The sequence below is a fragment of the Scyliorhinus torazame genome, chromosome 3 (assembly GCF_047496885.1).
Source record: "Scyliorhinus torazame isolate Kashiwa2021f chromosome 3, sScyTor2.1, whole genome shotgun sequence".
In the NCBI taxonomy this organism is placed as follows: domain Eukaryota; kingdom Metazoa; phylum Chordata; class Chondrichthyes; order Carcharhiniformes; family Scyliorhinidae; genus Scyliorhinus; species Scyliorhinus torazame.
The window spans coordinates 3,664,216-3,683,122 of NC_092709.1; the positions used below are offsets into that span (position 1 = coordinate 3,664,216).

An 18,907-nucleotide genomic window follows, 5' to 3' on the forward strand; every position below is an offset into this window, starting at 1 on the left:
TTGAGGTTTGTGAATCTGTGGAATTTGCTACCCCAGAGTGCGGTGGATGCTGGACAGCGAGTAAATGTAAGACAGAGTTAGACAGATTTTTAATGGGTAATGGGATGAAGGGTTATGGAGAACGGGCAGGAAATTGGAGTTGAGGCCAGGATGAGATCAGTCCTGATCAAATGGCAGAGCAGACTCGATGGGCCAAATGGCCTAATTCTGCTCCTATATCTTATGAACTTAAGAACATTGGATTGTGAGAGGCCAGAAAGCTATCTGAAGTGATTTTCAGGTTTGTGAGATTTTACTTTGGAATACGAGTTGAAATAACTCTGGAAATTGTGGCTGGATTTCAGAGTTTATGTAAAAGGGGTTAAGACAAAGGAAACCTAAAAGGGGGTGGTGTAAAATCCTGGATAGGATTTGCTGCTAAAAGTGAAGTGGAAGCTTTGTTTAAAAGTATCATTTGCAAAACCTGGACTGGATTTCAGAATGCAAACTGCTAAGGGAAAGCATTTGAGAGAAGATTTTAAAGCATGTTTTGGGAGTGGAGCTTGGAAACTCTCGTGGTCATCTGGGGAATTCTGTGGAGAAATCCATAGACACTAACTTGGGTTCAGAGCGGAGTGTGTATATTTGACCGCAGGCATCTTGTGTGCTTGAAGGGGACTTTTTGGGGTGATGAGACCACAGTATCTTGAGATGTACTTTGTAATCAGTGTTGTGAGAGTCCGAGCTGTCTATTGAGTCCGGGCAGCACGGTAGCGTAGTGGTTAGCACAATTGCTTCACAGCTTCAGGGTCCCAGGTTCAATTCCCTGCTTGGGTCACTGTCTGTGCGGAGTCTGCTCGTTCTCCCCGTGTGTGCGTGGGTTTCCTCCGGGTGCTCCGGTTTCCTCCCACAGTCCAAATATATGCAGGTTAGGTGGATTGGCCATGCTAAATTGCCCTTAGTGTCCAAAACGGTTAGGCGGGGTTACGGGGATAGGTTGGAAGTGTGGGCCTAAGTGGGGTGCTCTTTCCAAGGGCCGGTGCAGACTAGATGGGCCGAATGGCCTCCTTCTCCACTGTAAAGTCTATGATAAATTCTATGATTTCCTTTGTTCCCATTTATTTTATCTTTGGTCCGTGGACTCATAATAGGAGTGTGCCTTTAAGCAGCAGAGTGCTTGCTGGGACAGTGTCTCCCTAGGTTTTGTATTTTGGAGAGGAGAAACCAGACTCGTCGGTGTTGGGTGAATCTTAGGAACCAGTGGGTTGGCCAGGGACAGTGTTGTGCCTGACAACAATCAGTGATTATTTCCTGTCAGGTGCTTTCTTCAGAACGAACCTGCCAGAAATCTCTGGGCTATCGGAGGGAGAGGAGTTCTGTATTCCCCGCTCTCTGCTGCTGTCTCTGTGAGTCTACAGTGAAGATCATTACACGCTGAAGTAGAAAGTACCCAACTGAATGGTTAACCTTGAGAAAGAAACTAACTGAAAGACAACCATCTGAATCAAAGATCCTTATCCTTTTATATTATTATATTTTCTTTACCTCTCAACCACCCTTTTCCCTCTGTGTTGCCTGTGTGCGTAGAGCGAGGGGGGAGTTAGAGAGGGGGGAGTTAGAAAGGGGGTCGGGGAGGTTGGGAATTAGATAGAGGAGAGGAAGTTGTATTTTATAATTAGTGTTAATAAAAGATTACTTGTGTTTAAATTTTACAAACCTGGTGACTGGTCAATTTAACTCAACCAAAGCCATGGTAATTAACACAAAATCTAATTTCACCTGTGTTGTGACTCCAGGTCAAATGGGGCTGGAATTGATCACACTAGCTCAGGGTGTCATAACGGTGTTAATCTTTAAATCTGTGTGTATTTCTGAAGCTAAGGGAGGAGGTAAGGAGTATTACATAATCCAACTTTTCATGTTTAATACATTTTTTCTTGTTAAAAAGAATTGCTGGTCCTGTGAGTCTGTTTCACCACGTTTTATTAAAAAAAGCAAGTTAGGTTCTTATGAGCCAGGGTTCCATGCTGCGATTTTCCTGCTCGGTAATAACATCGACTGGGATTGTAACATTAGCCTGAGGGACCCATTTGTTCTGGGATAGCATCGTCACTTTGCTGTTTGCTGGAGCTTTGTGAGTGCAGATTGGCAGCAGCATTCCCTACTTTCCAACAGCTGCTCCACTTCAAAAAGTCTTTCACAGTGAAGCACTTTGGGATGTCCGGAGGTTATTAAAGGTGCAATAGAAATAGAATTTTATTTTAGCCATCTCATCAGGTCCTAATGCTCAGCCTCGAAGATTTGTGTTGATTTTGATGGGTTGATGCACTGCATTGTTCAGACATTTACAAACCTGGAATTGGCACTGGAATTCAGAGAACACAGTCGTTTAAATACTGAGGAGATTTATTTTTGTAACTTGACCTTCTGGTTGGAAAGGAGAAAGAATTTTAGGACTTACTCAAGTATCACAGCATTCTTGCTAATGCCTAGATTCCAGTGATTGGAAGTACAGAGGCGAATGAGCGTGAGTCATCATTGATACCGTTAAATTGGTTTTCCGATTTTATAATGGTAGAAATGGTTGACTCGAAAATGTGACAACACAACAACAGGAAATACAGTTTTATGGTTAGAAAGTGCCTACTTTTTGGCCTCAGTATCACCGGATATAGGGAATGAGTAGGAAAGCAGAGCTGAGACAGGTCAGTTGTGGCTGTATTGAATGGAGGACAGACATAAGAGGCTGTCGAGACTTTTGCTCCTGTCTATGTCCTTAGGATTTGTAATATAATTTGATATTTTGTGTTCTTTATGAATGTTAATGAATAGGAATTATAAAATATAATAGAAAATATCTAATCGAAAATGACCTTTTTTACCATTGTGATGACCTCCGCTTTCATTTTCAGGTTCATTAAAATCTAAGGTTTCCAGAATTTCCTATAAAATTTGACCTCCATTAAAAATGAAAATAGTAGGGGCGGCATGTGACGCAGTGGATAGCACTGGGACTGCGCCGCTGAGGACCCGGGTTCGAAACCCGGCCCTGGGTCACTGTCCGTGTGGAGTTTGCACATTCTCCCCGTGTCTGCGTGGGTTTCACCCCCACAACCCAAAGATGTGCAGGTTAGGTGGATTGACCGTGCTAAATTGCCCCTTAATTGGGAAAACAATATATAATTTAACAAAAAACAGTTACAAAGGATTCCTGACCCCAGCGTTATACCAGACATTATGGGAGTGCTGCACTGTCTGAGGTGCTGTCTTTCAGACAGGATATTAACCAAGGGCTCGTCTGATGCAGATGTAAAAGATCCCACGGCAATATTTGAAAGAAGCACAGAGTGAGTTCTCCACAATGTTATGGAAAATATTTATCCTTTCATTCACAGTGTTAAAAAGCAGATTACCTGGTTGTTATCACATTGCTGTTCGTGGGATCTTACTGTTTACAAATCAACTGGTGTGTTTCCCAAGTTGTAACAATGACTATATTCAATAGTACGTCATTGGTTGTAAAGTGCTTTGGAACGTTTTGCAGTTGGCAAGGTGCTATATAAATACAAGATGTGGAGATGCCGGCGTTGGACTGGGGTGGGCACAGTAAGAAGTTTTAAAACACCAGGTTAAAGTCCAACAGGTTTGTTTCAAACACTAGCTTTCGGAGCGCTGCTCCTTCCTCAGGTGAATGAAGAGGTGGGTCCCAGAAACACACATAGAGACAAAGTCAATGATGCAAGACGATACTTTAAATGCAAGTCTTTGCAGGTAATTAAGTCTTTACAGGTCCAGACGGAGCCCCTGTAGAGTGGGATAATCACAGGTTAAAGAGGTGTGAATTGTCTCAAGCCAGGACAGTTGGTAGGATTTTGCAAGCCCAGGCCAGGTGGTGGGGAGATGAATGTAATGCGACATGAATCCAAGGTCCTGGTTGAGGCCTTACTCATGCGTGCGGAACTTGGCTATAAGTTTCAGCTCGGCAATTCTGCATTGTCGCACGTATAAATTCAAACCTTTCCTATTTTCTTTGTTTCGCTTTCATTCCTTTGTAAGGGAGAATGCCAATGACTTCCTCCCCCCGACAAGATTTCATTTCATTTCCTGTATTTCATTTTTAATTTGTTAATCTATTTCTGTTTGTTTATTCTAAGTTTATCTTGTATTCTCCACATTATTGATTTGCAACTGCCGCTCCTGTCTGTACTGTCTTCGGTTTGCTGTCTGCTTTCCATGTTCCTTCGTTCTGTGGAATCTGACCCTTCTAAAGTCATCTTCCAAACCTGGACTCTGGTTTCTGATGTATCAGAATTAAAATCTCTTTAAACCTAATCATTCTGTGATCACTGTCCCCCAAAGAATAAAACAAGTAAGAGTTTCTCCTGAAAAATCTTGCAACAAGAAAATGTTTGAGTTTGTTGCTGTTTCTGATCGGTCTTGGGTTTTAACCTTGGGTGCATTTTCAAGATTCTTTTTCAGAGCAATAATTTGCTGCTCTCTGAGATATGAGGATGTGTGATACAAAGACTTGTTGTAACACATAGCTCGTGGCTTCTTGCTGCAAGCAAATTGGCTTCTACCGTTACCGTTAATTGGATTTGGATTACTCCGAGATGTGGCGAGTTGTGAAATAAATACAAAATGTCCTAAAATTAACGTATTCCTTTCTGTGTTCTAACTTAATAAACTTAGAGAACAGACAAATTGTTCATTCCTACCTATAACTTTCTCCTTTCAAGTTTGAGAAAACTCCACTTTTCTACACTTAAAAACAATTCCCATCTCTTTGTGCCAGCCAGATTCATCTTGTTATGTCAAAAGATACTTTTGAATTTTCCTGATTCTCTTTTCTCGTTTCCCCCTGCTGCACAAACCAGCCAGCAGTACTGGGTAACTAGTGTGATGGTAATTCCCCCTGACTTTCTCTAGTCCAGCACTGGGTCGACAGGTCACCAGGTGAGCTGTTCCAGTCCAGTCCAAATAGGGAATCAACTTGGAACTTTCCTCTGGTCATTTGGCACAGCGTCACCTGGGCTTTTCCAATGCAACTATTGTTTGTCTTCAATCTCAGCTCCAATTCTCGGATGTCCTAACTGTCTGTCTGTCATTGATGTGGTGAATTTTGACACGCACGATGGAGAATTCTCAGTTCAACTTTATTTATTACTCTAGTACTTTTGATAACGCTTCCTGTGTTACCAGTAACAAGCATTGAGCGCACAACCGTTTGTCCTTGGTCCAGTTATCTCTCTCTGTTGTGCTTCTAGATGTTATTTGTTAAAAAGATTTGGCACGATTTCTGTTTACCTTTTCCTTGAAGGTTAGGATTTCAAGGTAAACCAAAAGAAATATCGACATGTTTTCAGTTGATGTTGCAGTAACAACTGAAAATATCCTGCTTTTTTCTTCACCCCAGAATATGGTGGAAAGTGGAAGATGCTTCATTACTTTGCGCAGAAGTTCTTTGCCCCTGTTTTGCCAGTCGCCTTTGAAGACCGTGGAACACTGTTGATCTATGGCATTTCCGATTTACCGACAGACCTTAAACTCATTCTTCAGGTATGGATAACAACTCGTCCTTTGGGGGCACCGGAGAAGCTGCTGGAAAGATTTACTCAGACCAGAACCAGGAGTTTGAAACTGTCAGGGGAGATTGACAGGTTGGGAAAACTGAGGGCCAGGGTGAGGGGCTATGTTATGAAAGGTTTCAGTCAGGTAAATGTAGAGAAGATGTTTCTATTTGTGGAAGACACCAAAACACGTTCTCACAGAGAGTGGTTTGAGACAAATAGCATGAATACATAAAGAGGAAGTAGAAAAGCGTCTGAGGGAGAACACAATAAAACATTGATGGGAATAAATGAAGAGGGCGGGAGGGAGACAGTTTGTTTTCATAGAATTCATAGAATTTACAGTGCAGAAGGAGGCCATTCGGCCCATCGAGTCTGCACCAGCTCTTGGAAAGAGCATCCTACCCAAAGTCAACACCTCTACCCTATCTCAGTAACCCCACCCAACACTAAGGGCAATTTTGGACACTAAGGGCAATTTATCATGGCCAATCCACCTAACCTGCACATCTTTGGACTGTGGGAGGAAACCGGAGCACCCGGAGGAAACCCACGCACACACGGGGAGAACGTGCAGACTCCGCACAGACAGTGACCCAAGCCAGAATCGAACCTGGGACCTTGGAGCTGTGAAGCAATTGTGCTATCCACAAGGCTACCGTGCTGCCCACGTTTTGAGCGTAACCGACATATACCCTTTAATTGATCAGCCTGTTCTGCGTTGTAAATACTTTTAAAGATATGAATAAGTTGGATCTGACTGCGCCATCAGTTGCCAATACTGTATTTCCCTACACATCAATACCAGGAGAGCTTGTCCAGCGGTTCAATCCCTGGTTTTTCAATGTAAGAATTTGCCCTTTTACTCTGTATAGTGAGTGGTTTTGAAAAATGATTTCATATGAAACATCAGGTCAAACTGAATTGCCTATCAAGATAAATTGAAAGTAGCACCGCTGATTAAAAAAATTGGGTGAATTATATGAATTGGTCGCAGGAAATATTTTTACATAGATACATAGAAGATAGGAGCAGGAGGAAGCCTTTTGGCCCTTCGAGCCGGCTCCGCCATTCATCACAATCATGGCTGATCACCCAACTCAATAGCCTAATCCTGCTTTCTCCCCATAGCCTTTGTTCCCATTGTTCAATATCAACTCTTAACTTTACACTCAGACATTTGGTAGCATGTATTCATGATATTTGTCTCAAACCACTCTCTGTGGGAGCGAGTTCCACATTCTCCCCCATTCCCTGTAGGAGCGAGTTCCACATTCTCCCCCATTCCCTGTGGGAGCGAGTTCCACATTCTCCCCACTCCCTGTGGGAACGAGTTCCACATTCTCCCCCATTCCCTGTAGGAGCGAGTTCCACATTCTCTCCCATTCCCTGTGGGAGCGAGTTCCACATTCTCCCCACTCCGTGTGGAAGTGAGTTCCACATTCTCCCCCACTCCCTGTGGGAGCAAGTTCCACATTCTCCCCCATTCCCTGAGGGAGCGAGTTCCACACTCTCCCCTATTCCCTGTGGGAGCGAGTTCCACATTCTCCCCACTCTCTGGGTAAAGAGGTTTCTCCTGAATTCCAGTTGGTTTTATTACCAAGTATCTTATAGTCATGGTCAATAGTTTTGGTGTCCTCCACAAATAGAAACATCTTCTCGACATTTACCCTGTTGAAACCTTTCAAAAACTAGAAGAACTCATAATCAGGTTGCCACTGCAAACTTCTCTTTTCTACAGAAAAAGGTCCCAGCCTGTCAATCTTTCCTGACAGTTTCAAACTGTAGTAACCGTTTGTGTGGGAAGGTTGGCCTAAACTATATTTAAACCTCCTTGTTAAAGGTGAATTTTGATGTCACCTGGCTGATTCAGTTGTTTAAACTCCAGGAAAAGGTTGTTGGCTCGTTATCTTGGTTTGATCGATGTTTGTGACGTGTCTGAATCCAGTTCAGGTGAAGCAGTGACCTATTCGGAACCACTTGATTGTTTTACGTCAAGTGATCAACCAAATCTAACTAAAATTTAAAGTTCATAATAGAACATAGAACATAGAACGATACAGCACAGTACAGGCCCTTCGGCCCACGATGTTGCACCGAAACAAAAGCCATCTAACCTACACTATGCCATTATCATCCATATGCTTATCCAATAAACTTTTAAATGCCCTCAATGTTGGTGAGTTCACTACTGTTGCAGGTAGGGCATTCCACGGCCTCACTACTCTTTGCGTAAAGAACATACCTGTGACCTCTGTCCTATATCTATTACCTCTCAGTTTAAAGCTATGTCCCCTCGTGCCAGCCATTTCCATCCGCGGGAGAAGGCTCTCACTGTCCACCCTATCTAACCCCCTGATCATTTTGTATGCCTCTATTAAGTCTCCTCTTAACCTTCTTCTCTCCAACGAAAACAACCTCAGGTCCATCAGCCTTTCCTCATAAGATTTTCCCTCCATACCAGGCAACATCCTGGTAAATCTCCTCTGCACCCGCTCCAAAGCCTCCACGTCCTTCCTATAATGCGGTGACCAGAACTGTACGCAATACTCCAAATGCGGCCGTACCAGAGTTTTGTACAGCTGCAACGTGACCTCATGACTCCGGAACTCAATCCCTCTACCAATAAAGGCCAACACTCCATAGGCCTTCTTCACAACCCTATCAACCTGGGTGGCAACTTTCAGGGATCTATGTACATGGACACCTAGATCCCTCTGCTCATCCACACTTCCAAGAACTTTACCATTAGCCAAATATTCCGCATTCCTGTTATTCCTTCCAAAGTGAATCACCTCTATCACACTTCTCTACATTAAACTCCACTTGCCACCTCTCAGCCCAGCTCTGCAGCTTATCTATGTCCCTCTGTAACCTGCTACATCCTTCCACACTGTCGACAACACCACCGACTTTAGTGTCGTCTGCAAATTTACTCACCCACCCTTCTGCGCCCTCCTCTAGGTCATTGATAAAAATGACAAACAGCAACGGCCCCAGAACAGATCCTTGTGGTACGCCACTTGTAACTGAACTCCATTCTGAACATTTCCCATCAACCACCACCCTCTGTCTTCTTTCAGCTAGCCAATTTCTGATCCACATCTCTAAATCACCCTCAATCCCCAGCCTCCGTATTTTCTGCAATAGCCTACCGTGGGGAACCTTATCAAACGCTTTACTGAAATCCATATACACCACATCAACTGCTCTACCCTCGTCTACCTGTTCAGTCACCTTCTCAAAGAACTCGATAAGGTTTGTGAGGCATGACCTACCCTTCACAAAGCCATGCTGACTATCCCTGATCATATTATTCCTATCTAGATGATTATAAATCTTGTCTCTTATAATCCCCTCCAAGACTTTACCCACTACAGACGTGAGGCTCACCGGTCTATAGTTGCCGGCGTTGTCTCTACTCCCCTTTTTGAACAAAGGGACCACATTTGCTATCCTCCAGTCCTCTGGCACTATTCCTGTAGCCAATGATGACATAAAAATCAAAGCCAAAGGCCCAGCAATCTCTTCCCTGGCCTCCCAGAGAATCCTAGGATAAATCCCATCAGGCCCCGGGGACTTATCTATTTTCAGCCTGTCCAGAATTGCCAACACCTCTTCCCTACGTACCTCAATGCCATCTATTCTAATAGCCTGGGTCTCAGCATTCTCCTCTACATTATCTTTTTCCTGAGTGAATACTGACGAAAAATATTCATTTAGTATCTCGCCTATCTCTTCAGACTCCACACACAACTTCCCATCCCTGTCCTTGACTGGCCCTACTCTTACCCTAGTCATTCGCTTATTCCTGACATACCTATAGAAAGCTTTTGGGTTTTCCTTGATCCTACCTGCCAAATACTTCTCATGTCCCATCCTTGCTCGTCTTAGCTCTCTCTTTAGATCCTTCCTCACTACCTTGTAACTATCCATCGCCCCAACTGAAACTTCACACCTCATCTTCACATAGGCCTCTTTCTTCCTCTTAACAAGAGATTCCACTTCTTTGGTAAACCACGGTTCCCTCGCTCTACACCTTCCTCCCTGCCTGATCGGTACGTACTTATCAAGAACACGCAGTAGCTGTTCCTTGAACAAGCTCCACTTATCCAGTGTGCCCAACACTTGCAGCCTACTTCTCCAACCTATCCCCCCCAAGTCACGTTTAATGGCATCATAATTGCCCTTCCCCCAGCTATAACTCTTGCCCTGCGGTGTATACTTATCCCTTTCCATCACTAACGTAAACATCACCAAATTGTGGTCACTGTCCCCAAAGTGCTCTCCTACCTCCAAATCCAACACCTGGCCTGGTTCATTACCCAAAACCAAATCCAACGTGGCCTCGCCTCTTGTTGGCCTGTCAACATATTGTGTCAGGAAACCCTCCTGCACACACTGTACAAAAAAACGACCCATCTAATGTACTCGAACTATATCTTTTCCAGTCAATATTTGGAAAGTTAAAGTCTCCCATAATAACTACCCTGTTACTTTCGCTCTTATCCAGGATCATCCTCGCCATCCTTTCCTCTACATCCCTAGAACTATTTGGAGGCCTATAGAAAACTCCCAACAGGGTGACCTCTCCTTTCCTGTTTCTAACCTCAGCCCATACTACCTCGGAAGATGAGCCCCCATCTAGCATCCTCTCCGCCACCGTAATACTGCTCTTGACTAGCAGCGCCACACCTCCCCCTCTTTTGCCTCCTTCTCTGAGCTTACTAAAACACCTAAACCCCGGAACCTGCAACATCCATTCCTGTCCCTGCTCTATCCATGTCTCCGAAATGGCCACAACATCGAAGTCCCAGGTACCAACCCATGCTGCCAGTTCCCCTACCTTATTTCGTATACTCCTGGCATTGAAGTAGACACACTTCAAACCACCTACCTGAACACTGGCCCCCTCCTGCGACGTCAAATCTGTGCTCCTGACCTCTATACTCTCATTCTCCCTTACCCTAAAACTACAATCCAGGTTCTCATGCCCCTGCTGCATTAGTTTAAACCCCCCCCAAAGAGCACTAACAAATCCTCCCCCCCAGGATATTTGTGCCCCTCAGGTTCAGATGTAGACCATCCTGTCTGTAGAGGTCCCACCTTCCCCAGAAAGAGCCCCAGTTATCCAGAAATCTGAATCCCTCCTGCCTGCACCATCCCTGTAGCCACGTGTTTAATTGCTCACTCTCCCTTTTCCTCATCTCATTATCACGTGGCACGGGCAACAACCCAGAGATAACAACTCTGTTTGTTCTAGTTCTGAGCTTCCATCCTAGCTCCCTGAAAGCCTGCCTGACATCCTTGTCCCCTGTCTTCCGGTTCCCGCCTTAAAAAAAAAATGTTAAAAAAAATACAACATCAAAGAGGAACAGAAACGGGACCAGGTAAGTGTTTCAAACCTAAATACTCACCCACCGGCAGCCTCTGCACTCCGCTCCTGCTGAAACTCCAAGTGCTGCTCCTGCAAGGTAAGTTATTTTAAACTTAAATACTCACCCACCGGCAGCCCCTGCACTCCGCTCCTGCTGAAACTCCAAGTGCTGCTCCTGCAAGGTAAGTTATTTTAAACTTAAATACTCACCCACCGGCAGCCTCTGCACTCCGCTCCCGCCGAAACTCCAAGTATGGGGGGAAATGACTTGTGGGACAAAAACACAAGCATGGGCTAGTTGGTCTGCTTCTGTACGGTATACTCTGTGTAGTATAGAAAATAGCCAACAGTTCAAATGTTTAAAAAAAAATGCAAGCTTGAAACTCAACTGGATTTGCCAGCTGGGAAATAGGCAAAGCTGTCTCAGTGATGTAGCCATCTTAGATGGCCACCTGCAAAGGACCATGGGAATTATGGCCAACCCAGGACTCAGACAGAGACAGAGCTTCTGTGTATTTGAAGCACAGGCAACTAGACCTGATCAAAACCCCTGCTTGTTTGCATTCTAATGGCCCATTTCCCCAGAACAATAGGACTGCACTCAAGAAACCGATACAGCCACTGATCGGCGCCACTCCCTTTACTAAGAGAGCCTAACTGCCAAGGTCAATGACCGCTGAGGACCCGCCCAGCTACCAAGCCACCCACCCCTTTATTAGCCGAAATCGAAGGCAATGATTGAAGCCCTGTCGAATTATTGGGTCCAAGATTAAGGACCGCCCCAAAGAGCACGAAATCCCAGAGGGATAAAAGGGGACACAGCCATGTGTTTGGCCTCTTTTGGACCCGGCCTGTGCCAGCCCAACTGCAGCATAACGACCAGACAGCCAAGTTCAAGACCAACGATCGCTACCTGATGGATGAGCCCAGCAGAGACAGAGTCACTTCTTCAAATCAGCCACGTGAAATCAAGATAAAGGCCTTATCCACTTGCACAGTGCCGGTCACCTGGAAGTTAAGTATAGGTTATTGTAGCTGATAGGTGTAGTTTAACTTGTAGTATATTGTGCTTGCATGGTCGAAGTAACCCTTGTGTGTAAATAAACCATCTTTGAACTTGAACTGACTAACTGGTTGTGTGGTCATTTGACCGATATACGGGAAAGCCTTGTGGTTCAGTCAGAGAAATAGAAACACTCACAGTATTGGCGACGCTGTTGGGATATAACATATCATAAATAGAGCCTCATCACATTATTGGAGATGAACATTGTTTATCCAATTCTCAGCAACAATGAAATGAAATGAAAATCGCTTATTGTCACAAGTAGGCTTCAAATGAAGTTACTGTGAAAAGCCCCTAGTCGCCACATTCCGGCGCCTGTTCGGGGAGGCTGGTACGGGAAGCTCTGTATCTGTCTGAGTCCTGGGTTGGCCATAATTCCCATGGTCCTTTGCAGGTGGCCATCTAAGATGGCTACATCACTGAGACAGCTTTGCCTATTTCCCAGCTGGCAAATCCTATTGACAACATCCTCAATGTGATTGTTATTTTGAACTCAAATGCCAGAAGATGCTTTGTTTTTAGGATGTAACTTGAGGTATTACAAGGTTGAGGTTTTACCAGGCAAATGGATATGGGATAGAGGGTAACTTGGTACAGTGGATTCATAATTGGCTGAGCTGTAGGAGACAGAGGGTGATGACAGACGGCTGCTTTAGTGACTGGAAGCCGCTGTCCAGTGGCGTACCACAGGGATCCGTGGTGGGTCCCCTATTATTTGTCACTTATATAAACAACATAGATGACTATGTGGGGGGTTAGGATCAGTAAGTTTGTGGATGACACAAAGATTGGCCGGGTGGGTAACAGTGAGGCTGAGTGTCCCGGGTGACAGGAAGACGTGGACGGGATGGTCAAACGGGCAGAAAAGTAGCAGATGGAATTTAACCCTGAAAAGTGTGAGGTGATACACTTTGGAATGAGTAATGTGACAAGGAAATATTCAATAAACTGCCTGACACTGGGAAGTTCCGAGGAACAAAGGGATCTTGGCGTGTTTCTCCATAGATCTCTGAAGGCAGAAGGGCAGGTTAAACGGTGATGAAAAAGGCATTTGGGACACTTGCCTTTATCAATTGAGGCACAGATTACAAAAGCAGGGAGGTCATGTTGGAGTTGTACAGAACTTTGGTGAGGCCACAGCTGGAGCACTGTGTGCAATTCTGGTCGCCACATTATAGGAAGGGTGTGATTGCACTGGAGGGGGTGCAGAGGTGATTCAACAGGATGTTGCCTGGGATGGAACGTTTCAGTTATGAAGAGAGGTTGGATAGGCTTGGAATGTTTTCACTGGAGCAGAGAAGACTGAGGGGTGACCTGACTGAGATGGACAAGATTCTGAGGGGCATGGACAGGGTGGATAGGGAGCAGCTGTTCCCCTTAGTTGAACGGTCAGTTACGAGGGGGGGACAAGTTCAAGGTGAGGGGCAGGAGGTTTAGGGGGATTTGAGGAAAAACCTTTTTACCCAGAGGGTGGTGAGGGTCTGGAACGCGCTGCCTGGGAGGGGGGGGGGGGGGGGGGGGGGGGGTAGAGGCGGGTGGCCTCACATCCTTTAAAACGTACCTGGGTGAGCACTTGGCACGTCTTAACGTTCAAGGCTATGGGCCAAGTGCTGGCCAATGGGGTTAGGTGGGCAGGTCAGGTGTTGGTGCAGACTCGAGGGCCGAATGGGCTTCTTCTATGCTGCATTATTCTGTGATTTTATGTATTTAACCTTAAACTAGCGGTATAGTTTCATGTATAAGCTGGTAGACATTGTATGAGCTTAAATATTATTTGATTTAATTTTGTAATATATTTGTCTTTCAGGTTAAGGTTTACAAGTGGAATCTGATGGAGCCAGTGTGTGTTGATGCCACTGAGCCCTTTATCCTGAAGGCAAAGAGCTCAGCCCCAGTGTACAAGGAAGTCACTGATAATCTGCTGAGGCGATGTGGTTGTTGCCGCTCTAACTGTGTGGCAACATTTAACCTCGAGGATAATGACCAGCAGCTGGGACCTATGAACTATTATTTGTTATCTTCGTTAAAAGATGCTCAGATCCTCAGAAAGCCACAAATTAATGTAAGCAAACATATTTACTATGCCTCATCTAACACTGTATCCATAAAAGTTTCCTAAAGTAGTTACATTGTGATTTGAATTGTTTAAATTATGAGCTGCCTTGCTCAATGCCTTGGGTGTCTCAAAGTCAAGGCCGTACAGTCTGTATTTGACCTTGTGATTATTGATATACACCGAGATGTATCCCCAGTACACCCTTAAATAATCCTGTTCTCTTTGGAATTATTATAAAATATGCAAACATGCTTAGACTGAATTCCTGCCCTGTTTGAACAGTTCCTCGTTTTAACATCACAGACCGTGGAAATGCAGGTATGCAATTGTTTCAGATTGTGATAAACCAGTTTGCTGCTATTTTCCAATCTATCTAATCGTGATGTATTGAGGCATCAGTCATTGTTGCAATTCAATCGACTGAATGATTTCTGGCAAGTATTCAGACTGAATTCCTGCAGCGTATTGCTACTCCATTTCTGGATACTCTGGCTCAGAATGTGGAAACTGCTGTTAGTCTTACCCACCAGTCTCAGCATGCATTTGGGGTGTACTGCTCTGCATTGGAGAGTGGGGGGAAATTAACTGAGGACACAGAAATGTTACAGTGCAGGAGGAGGCCTTTTGGCCCATTTACTGCACCAGCTCTCCAAGTGAGCAGCTACATGGCCACCGTACTTTAGGAAGGATATCAAAATTTGGAGAGGTTATCGAATTACTAGAATAGTATCGGACATGAGGAACTTCAGTTATGGAAAGAGATTGTAGAAGTTGGGATTGTTCCCCATCGAGCCAAGACGATTAAAGGAAATTTGATAAAGGTGTTCAAAATCTTGAATGGTTTTGATAGAGTAAATAAAGATAAACCGTTTCCAATGGTAGGAGGGTCAGTAACCAGAGTAATTGATAAATGAGGCAAAGGTGGCATGAATATTGTGTACACAGTGAGTTATGATCTGGAACACACTGCCAAAAGGGTCCCGGAAATAGATTCAGTAATCACTTTCAGAGAGAAATAGTTAAACAGTTGAAGTAGAGAAAATTGCAGATAACGGGGAGCTAATGGATGTGGTATATCTGGATTTCCAGAAAGCTTTTGACAAGGTGCCACACAAAAGGTTGCTGCATAAACTAAAGATGCATGGCATTGAGGGTAAAGTGGTGGCATGGGTAGAGGATTGGTTAACTAACAGAAAGCAGAGAGTGGGGATAAATGGGTGTTTCTCTGGTTGGCAACCTGTAACTAGTGGGGTCCCTCAAGGATCAGTGTTGGGCCCGCAGTTGTTCACAATTTACATAGACGATTTGGAGTTGGGGACCAAGTGCAACGTGGCAAAGTTTGCAGACAACAATAAGATGAGTGGTAAAGCAAAAAGTGCAGAGGATACCGGAAGTCTGCAGAAGGATTTGGATAGGTTAAGTGAATGGGCTAGGGTCTGGCAGATGGAATTCAATGTTGCCAAGTGTGAGGCTATCCATTTTGGGAGGAATAACAGCAGAATGGATTATTATTTAAATGGTAAGATGTTAAAACATGCTGCTGTGCAGAGGGACCTGGGTGTGCTGGTGCACGAGTCGCAAAAAGTTGGTGTGCAGGTGCAACAGGTGATTAAGAAGGCTAATCGAGTTTTGTCTTTCATTGCTAGAGGGATGGAGTTTAAGACTAGGGAGGTTATGCTGCAATTGTATAAGGTGTTGGTGAGGCCACATCTGGAGTATTGTGTTCAGTTTTGGTCTCCTTACCTGAGAAAGGACATATTGGCACTGGAGGGAGTGCAGAGGAGATTCACTAGGTTGATCCCAGAGTGGAGGGGATTAGATTATGATGAGAGGTTGAGTAGACTGGGACTGTACTCATTGGAGTTCAGAAGGATGCGGGGGGATCTTATTGAGACATATAAAATTATGAAGGGAATAGATAGGATAGATGCGGACAGGTTGTTTCCACTGGTCGGGGAAAGCAGAACTAGGGGGCATAGCCTCAAAATAAGGGGAAGTAGATTTAGGACCGAGTTTAGGAGGAACTTCTTCACCCAAAGGGTTGTGAATCTCTGGAATTCCTTGCCCAGTGAAGCAGTTGAGGCTCCTTCTTTAAACGTTTTTAAGAAAAAGATAGATACCTTTCTAAAGAATAAAGGGATTTGGGGATATGGTGTACGGGCCGGAGAGTGGAGCTGAGTCCACAAAGATCAGCCATGATCTCATTGAATGGCGGAGCAGGCTCGAGGGGCCAGATGGCCTACTCCTGTTCCTAGTTCTTATGTTCTTTGTGTGACAGAGCAGGGGGGAGTGGGATTACATGGATTGTTATTTCAAAGAATTGCTGGAGACTCAGTGCCTGCATGGCCACGGTCCTGTGCTGTATGATTCATTAGGCTTGTAGGGGATCCTTTTCAGGCAGCAGTCCCTGTTCACAGCTCATATAAGGTCTGAATTTCTAAAGAGTTTTAGATGACCCTTAAACAGATTTGTTGACATACGGCAGCTTCTGTAGTCCCTGAACATGCAGTTACCCGTTGCGCAATCTGCTGCACTTTGAGAGCAGCCTGTAATCACCAGTCCTGCACTACATCTTCTTGACTTTTAAATTCATTTTTTATGGCATGTGGGCTTCGCTGGCTAGGCCAGCATTTGTTGCCCATCCCTAATTGCCCTTGAGAAGGTGGTGATTCTTTGTGCCAGGTATGACTCCAACCAGTGGAGCATTTTACCCTCGATTCCCATTGACTCCAGTTTAGCTCGGGCTCCTTGATGCCACACTCGGTCAAATGCTGCCTTGATGTCAAGGACAGAGTCACTCTCACCTTTGGAGTTCAGCTCTTTTGTCCAAGGATGTAAACCTAAACCCCTGGTCCTGCCGTCCTTACCCCTTCTGGTTTACACGTGACTCCAGACCCAGAGCAATGTGGTTGACTTAACTCCCCTCTGAAATTATCCAGCAAGCCACTCAGTTGTATTCAAGAAGGCAGCTCACCACCATCATCTTGAGGGCAATTAGACTTGGACAGTAAATGATGGCACCTACATCCTGTGAATGGATTAAAATAAAACCTGACCAGTATATCTGCCTTTCCCCATTCTACCTTTCTCCAAGCTTCTGCAGTTCACACCTGCCTAAGCCTCCCAGTGCGATTCCAGCTGTTTCATTAACACTGAATTAGTTTGCATTATTTGCTCTGCAGTTTTGTTATGTGTGTGTTAAAACCGATTTGAGCACAGCAATGGAAATCAGGACAATTGTATGAAGCACCGGGAGGCACGGCTGCACAGTGGTTAGCACTGCTGCCTCAGCGACAGGGACCCGCGTTCAATACCGGCTTTGGGTGACTGAGGAGTTACACTTTCTGTGTCTGCATAGATTTCTTTCAGGTCCTCCGGTTTCCTCCCACAGTCCCAAAGATGTGGAGGTTAGGTGGATTGGCCATGATAAATTGTCCCTTCGTGTCCAGGGATATGCAGGTTAGGTGGGGTTGGGAGATAGGGCGGGGGAGTGGACCTAGGTAGGGTGTCCATTTAGAGGGTCGGTGCAGACTGGATGAGCCAAATGGCTGCCTTCTGCACTGTCGGAATTCTATAACTCTTATAAACCTGACTTAACATTCAGTTAACCCCTTAATAGCAGCAAGTGAAATTTCTGGAATTGTGGTGGCCCGGGCAACCCTTATTCCTGAAGTGTTATGATGCCAGGAAGTATTTATTCACACAAAAGGCAGTGAGAATCTCTATTGGAAACACTGTTGATGCTGGGGGATTGAGGGTTGATCGATAAATTAAAAACTGAGACTTATATTCTCGCCTTGTACACTTCGTTTTGGGTCAAGTTGTCTAAATAAGGTAGTTATTTTTTAGTTAACTGAGTGAACGTCATTAATATCTTGCTCTTTAGGATTGCAGATTAGGAAATGACAAACTCCAGCAGTATTTCTCCATGTGAGTGCATTTCAGCACAGGTAGACAGTTTATCCTGTACTGTCAGATTAGAAACCCTTCTGGCAGAATCTAACGACAGTTGAGGGAATATTGTGTCATGGTAAACAGAAATAACCTGTTTTACACCAGTACCCTGTCTGTTTTTAGGCTACCATCAGCGAGCAAGGGGAGATGTACAGGATCACTCTGCGAACTTCCAGTATTGCCCCTTACGTCTGGCTGGATGTAGGGAATATCCCGGGAAGGTTTGGCGACAATGGTTTCCTCATGCTGGAGGAGACCAAACTGACGACCTTTCACCCTTGGCGCCCGACCAGCATCTCCGAATTGAAGCAGTCTTTGCGTGTTCAGTCACTTCCAGATGTTTATTGACAGCTAATATCCTAAAAAGGCAGAGACTGATTTGTATAATGGACATGCAGGCCTTGTGTAATCAAGAGGACTTAACATAAAAAAACTGAACTTGAAATGAAATTGGCGAATGCCGATGGTTGTTCATTTCTGCAATTCTCACTCAGAATTGGGTGTGTTTGGAATCAAAGACAAAATCAGGAAAGGAAATGTTGTTTCCAGTTGTGAAGTATATTTTTTTCAATTCAGTTAAACAAAGGTGCAGTTTTCCTACTACACACTTTGTACTGACTTTTGTTTCAATGGTCAAAGTCCATCACAAAAATCTTACTGAAGGTTTTGGCCATCTGTAATTTCATTACTTGAAAGACTTACATAAAATCACTTTGGACTCTCCACCTACCAGGATGAATACATCTTCAACAAGCCTCAGCACTCAACATCATCCAGGACAAAACCAGTCAGCTTCTAAATCACCAAATTGTTGAAATGATTATGTGAAGAATAACTGTATCAATTGTTTTAAGCGTAGCAAATCTTTTTCATATGATTTTAATTAAATGGATATAAAAAGGAAA

General features: G+C 44.5%; 1 protein-coding gene across 2 annotated transcripts in view; it reads left to right on the plus strand.

Annotated features, from left to right (window-relative positions):
- Window positions 1-18,907, plus strand: part of manba (mannosidase, beta A, lysosomal) — a 159,278-nt gene extending 140,371 nt beyond the window's left edge. For both annotated transcript variants that reach the window (XM_072495205.1, XM_072495206.1), the window contains 3 exons: window positions 5,396-5,538; window positions 13,800-14,054; window positions 18,126-18,907. In XM_072495205.1, the coding sequence (XP_072351306.1) occupies window positions 5,396-5,538; window positions 13,800-14,054; window positions 18,126-18,350 (623 nt within the window). In that variant the 3' untranslated portion in view covers window positions 18,351-18,907. The remainder of the gene's footprint in view (window positions 1-5,395; window positions 5,539-13,799; window positions 14,055-18,125) is intronic.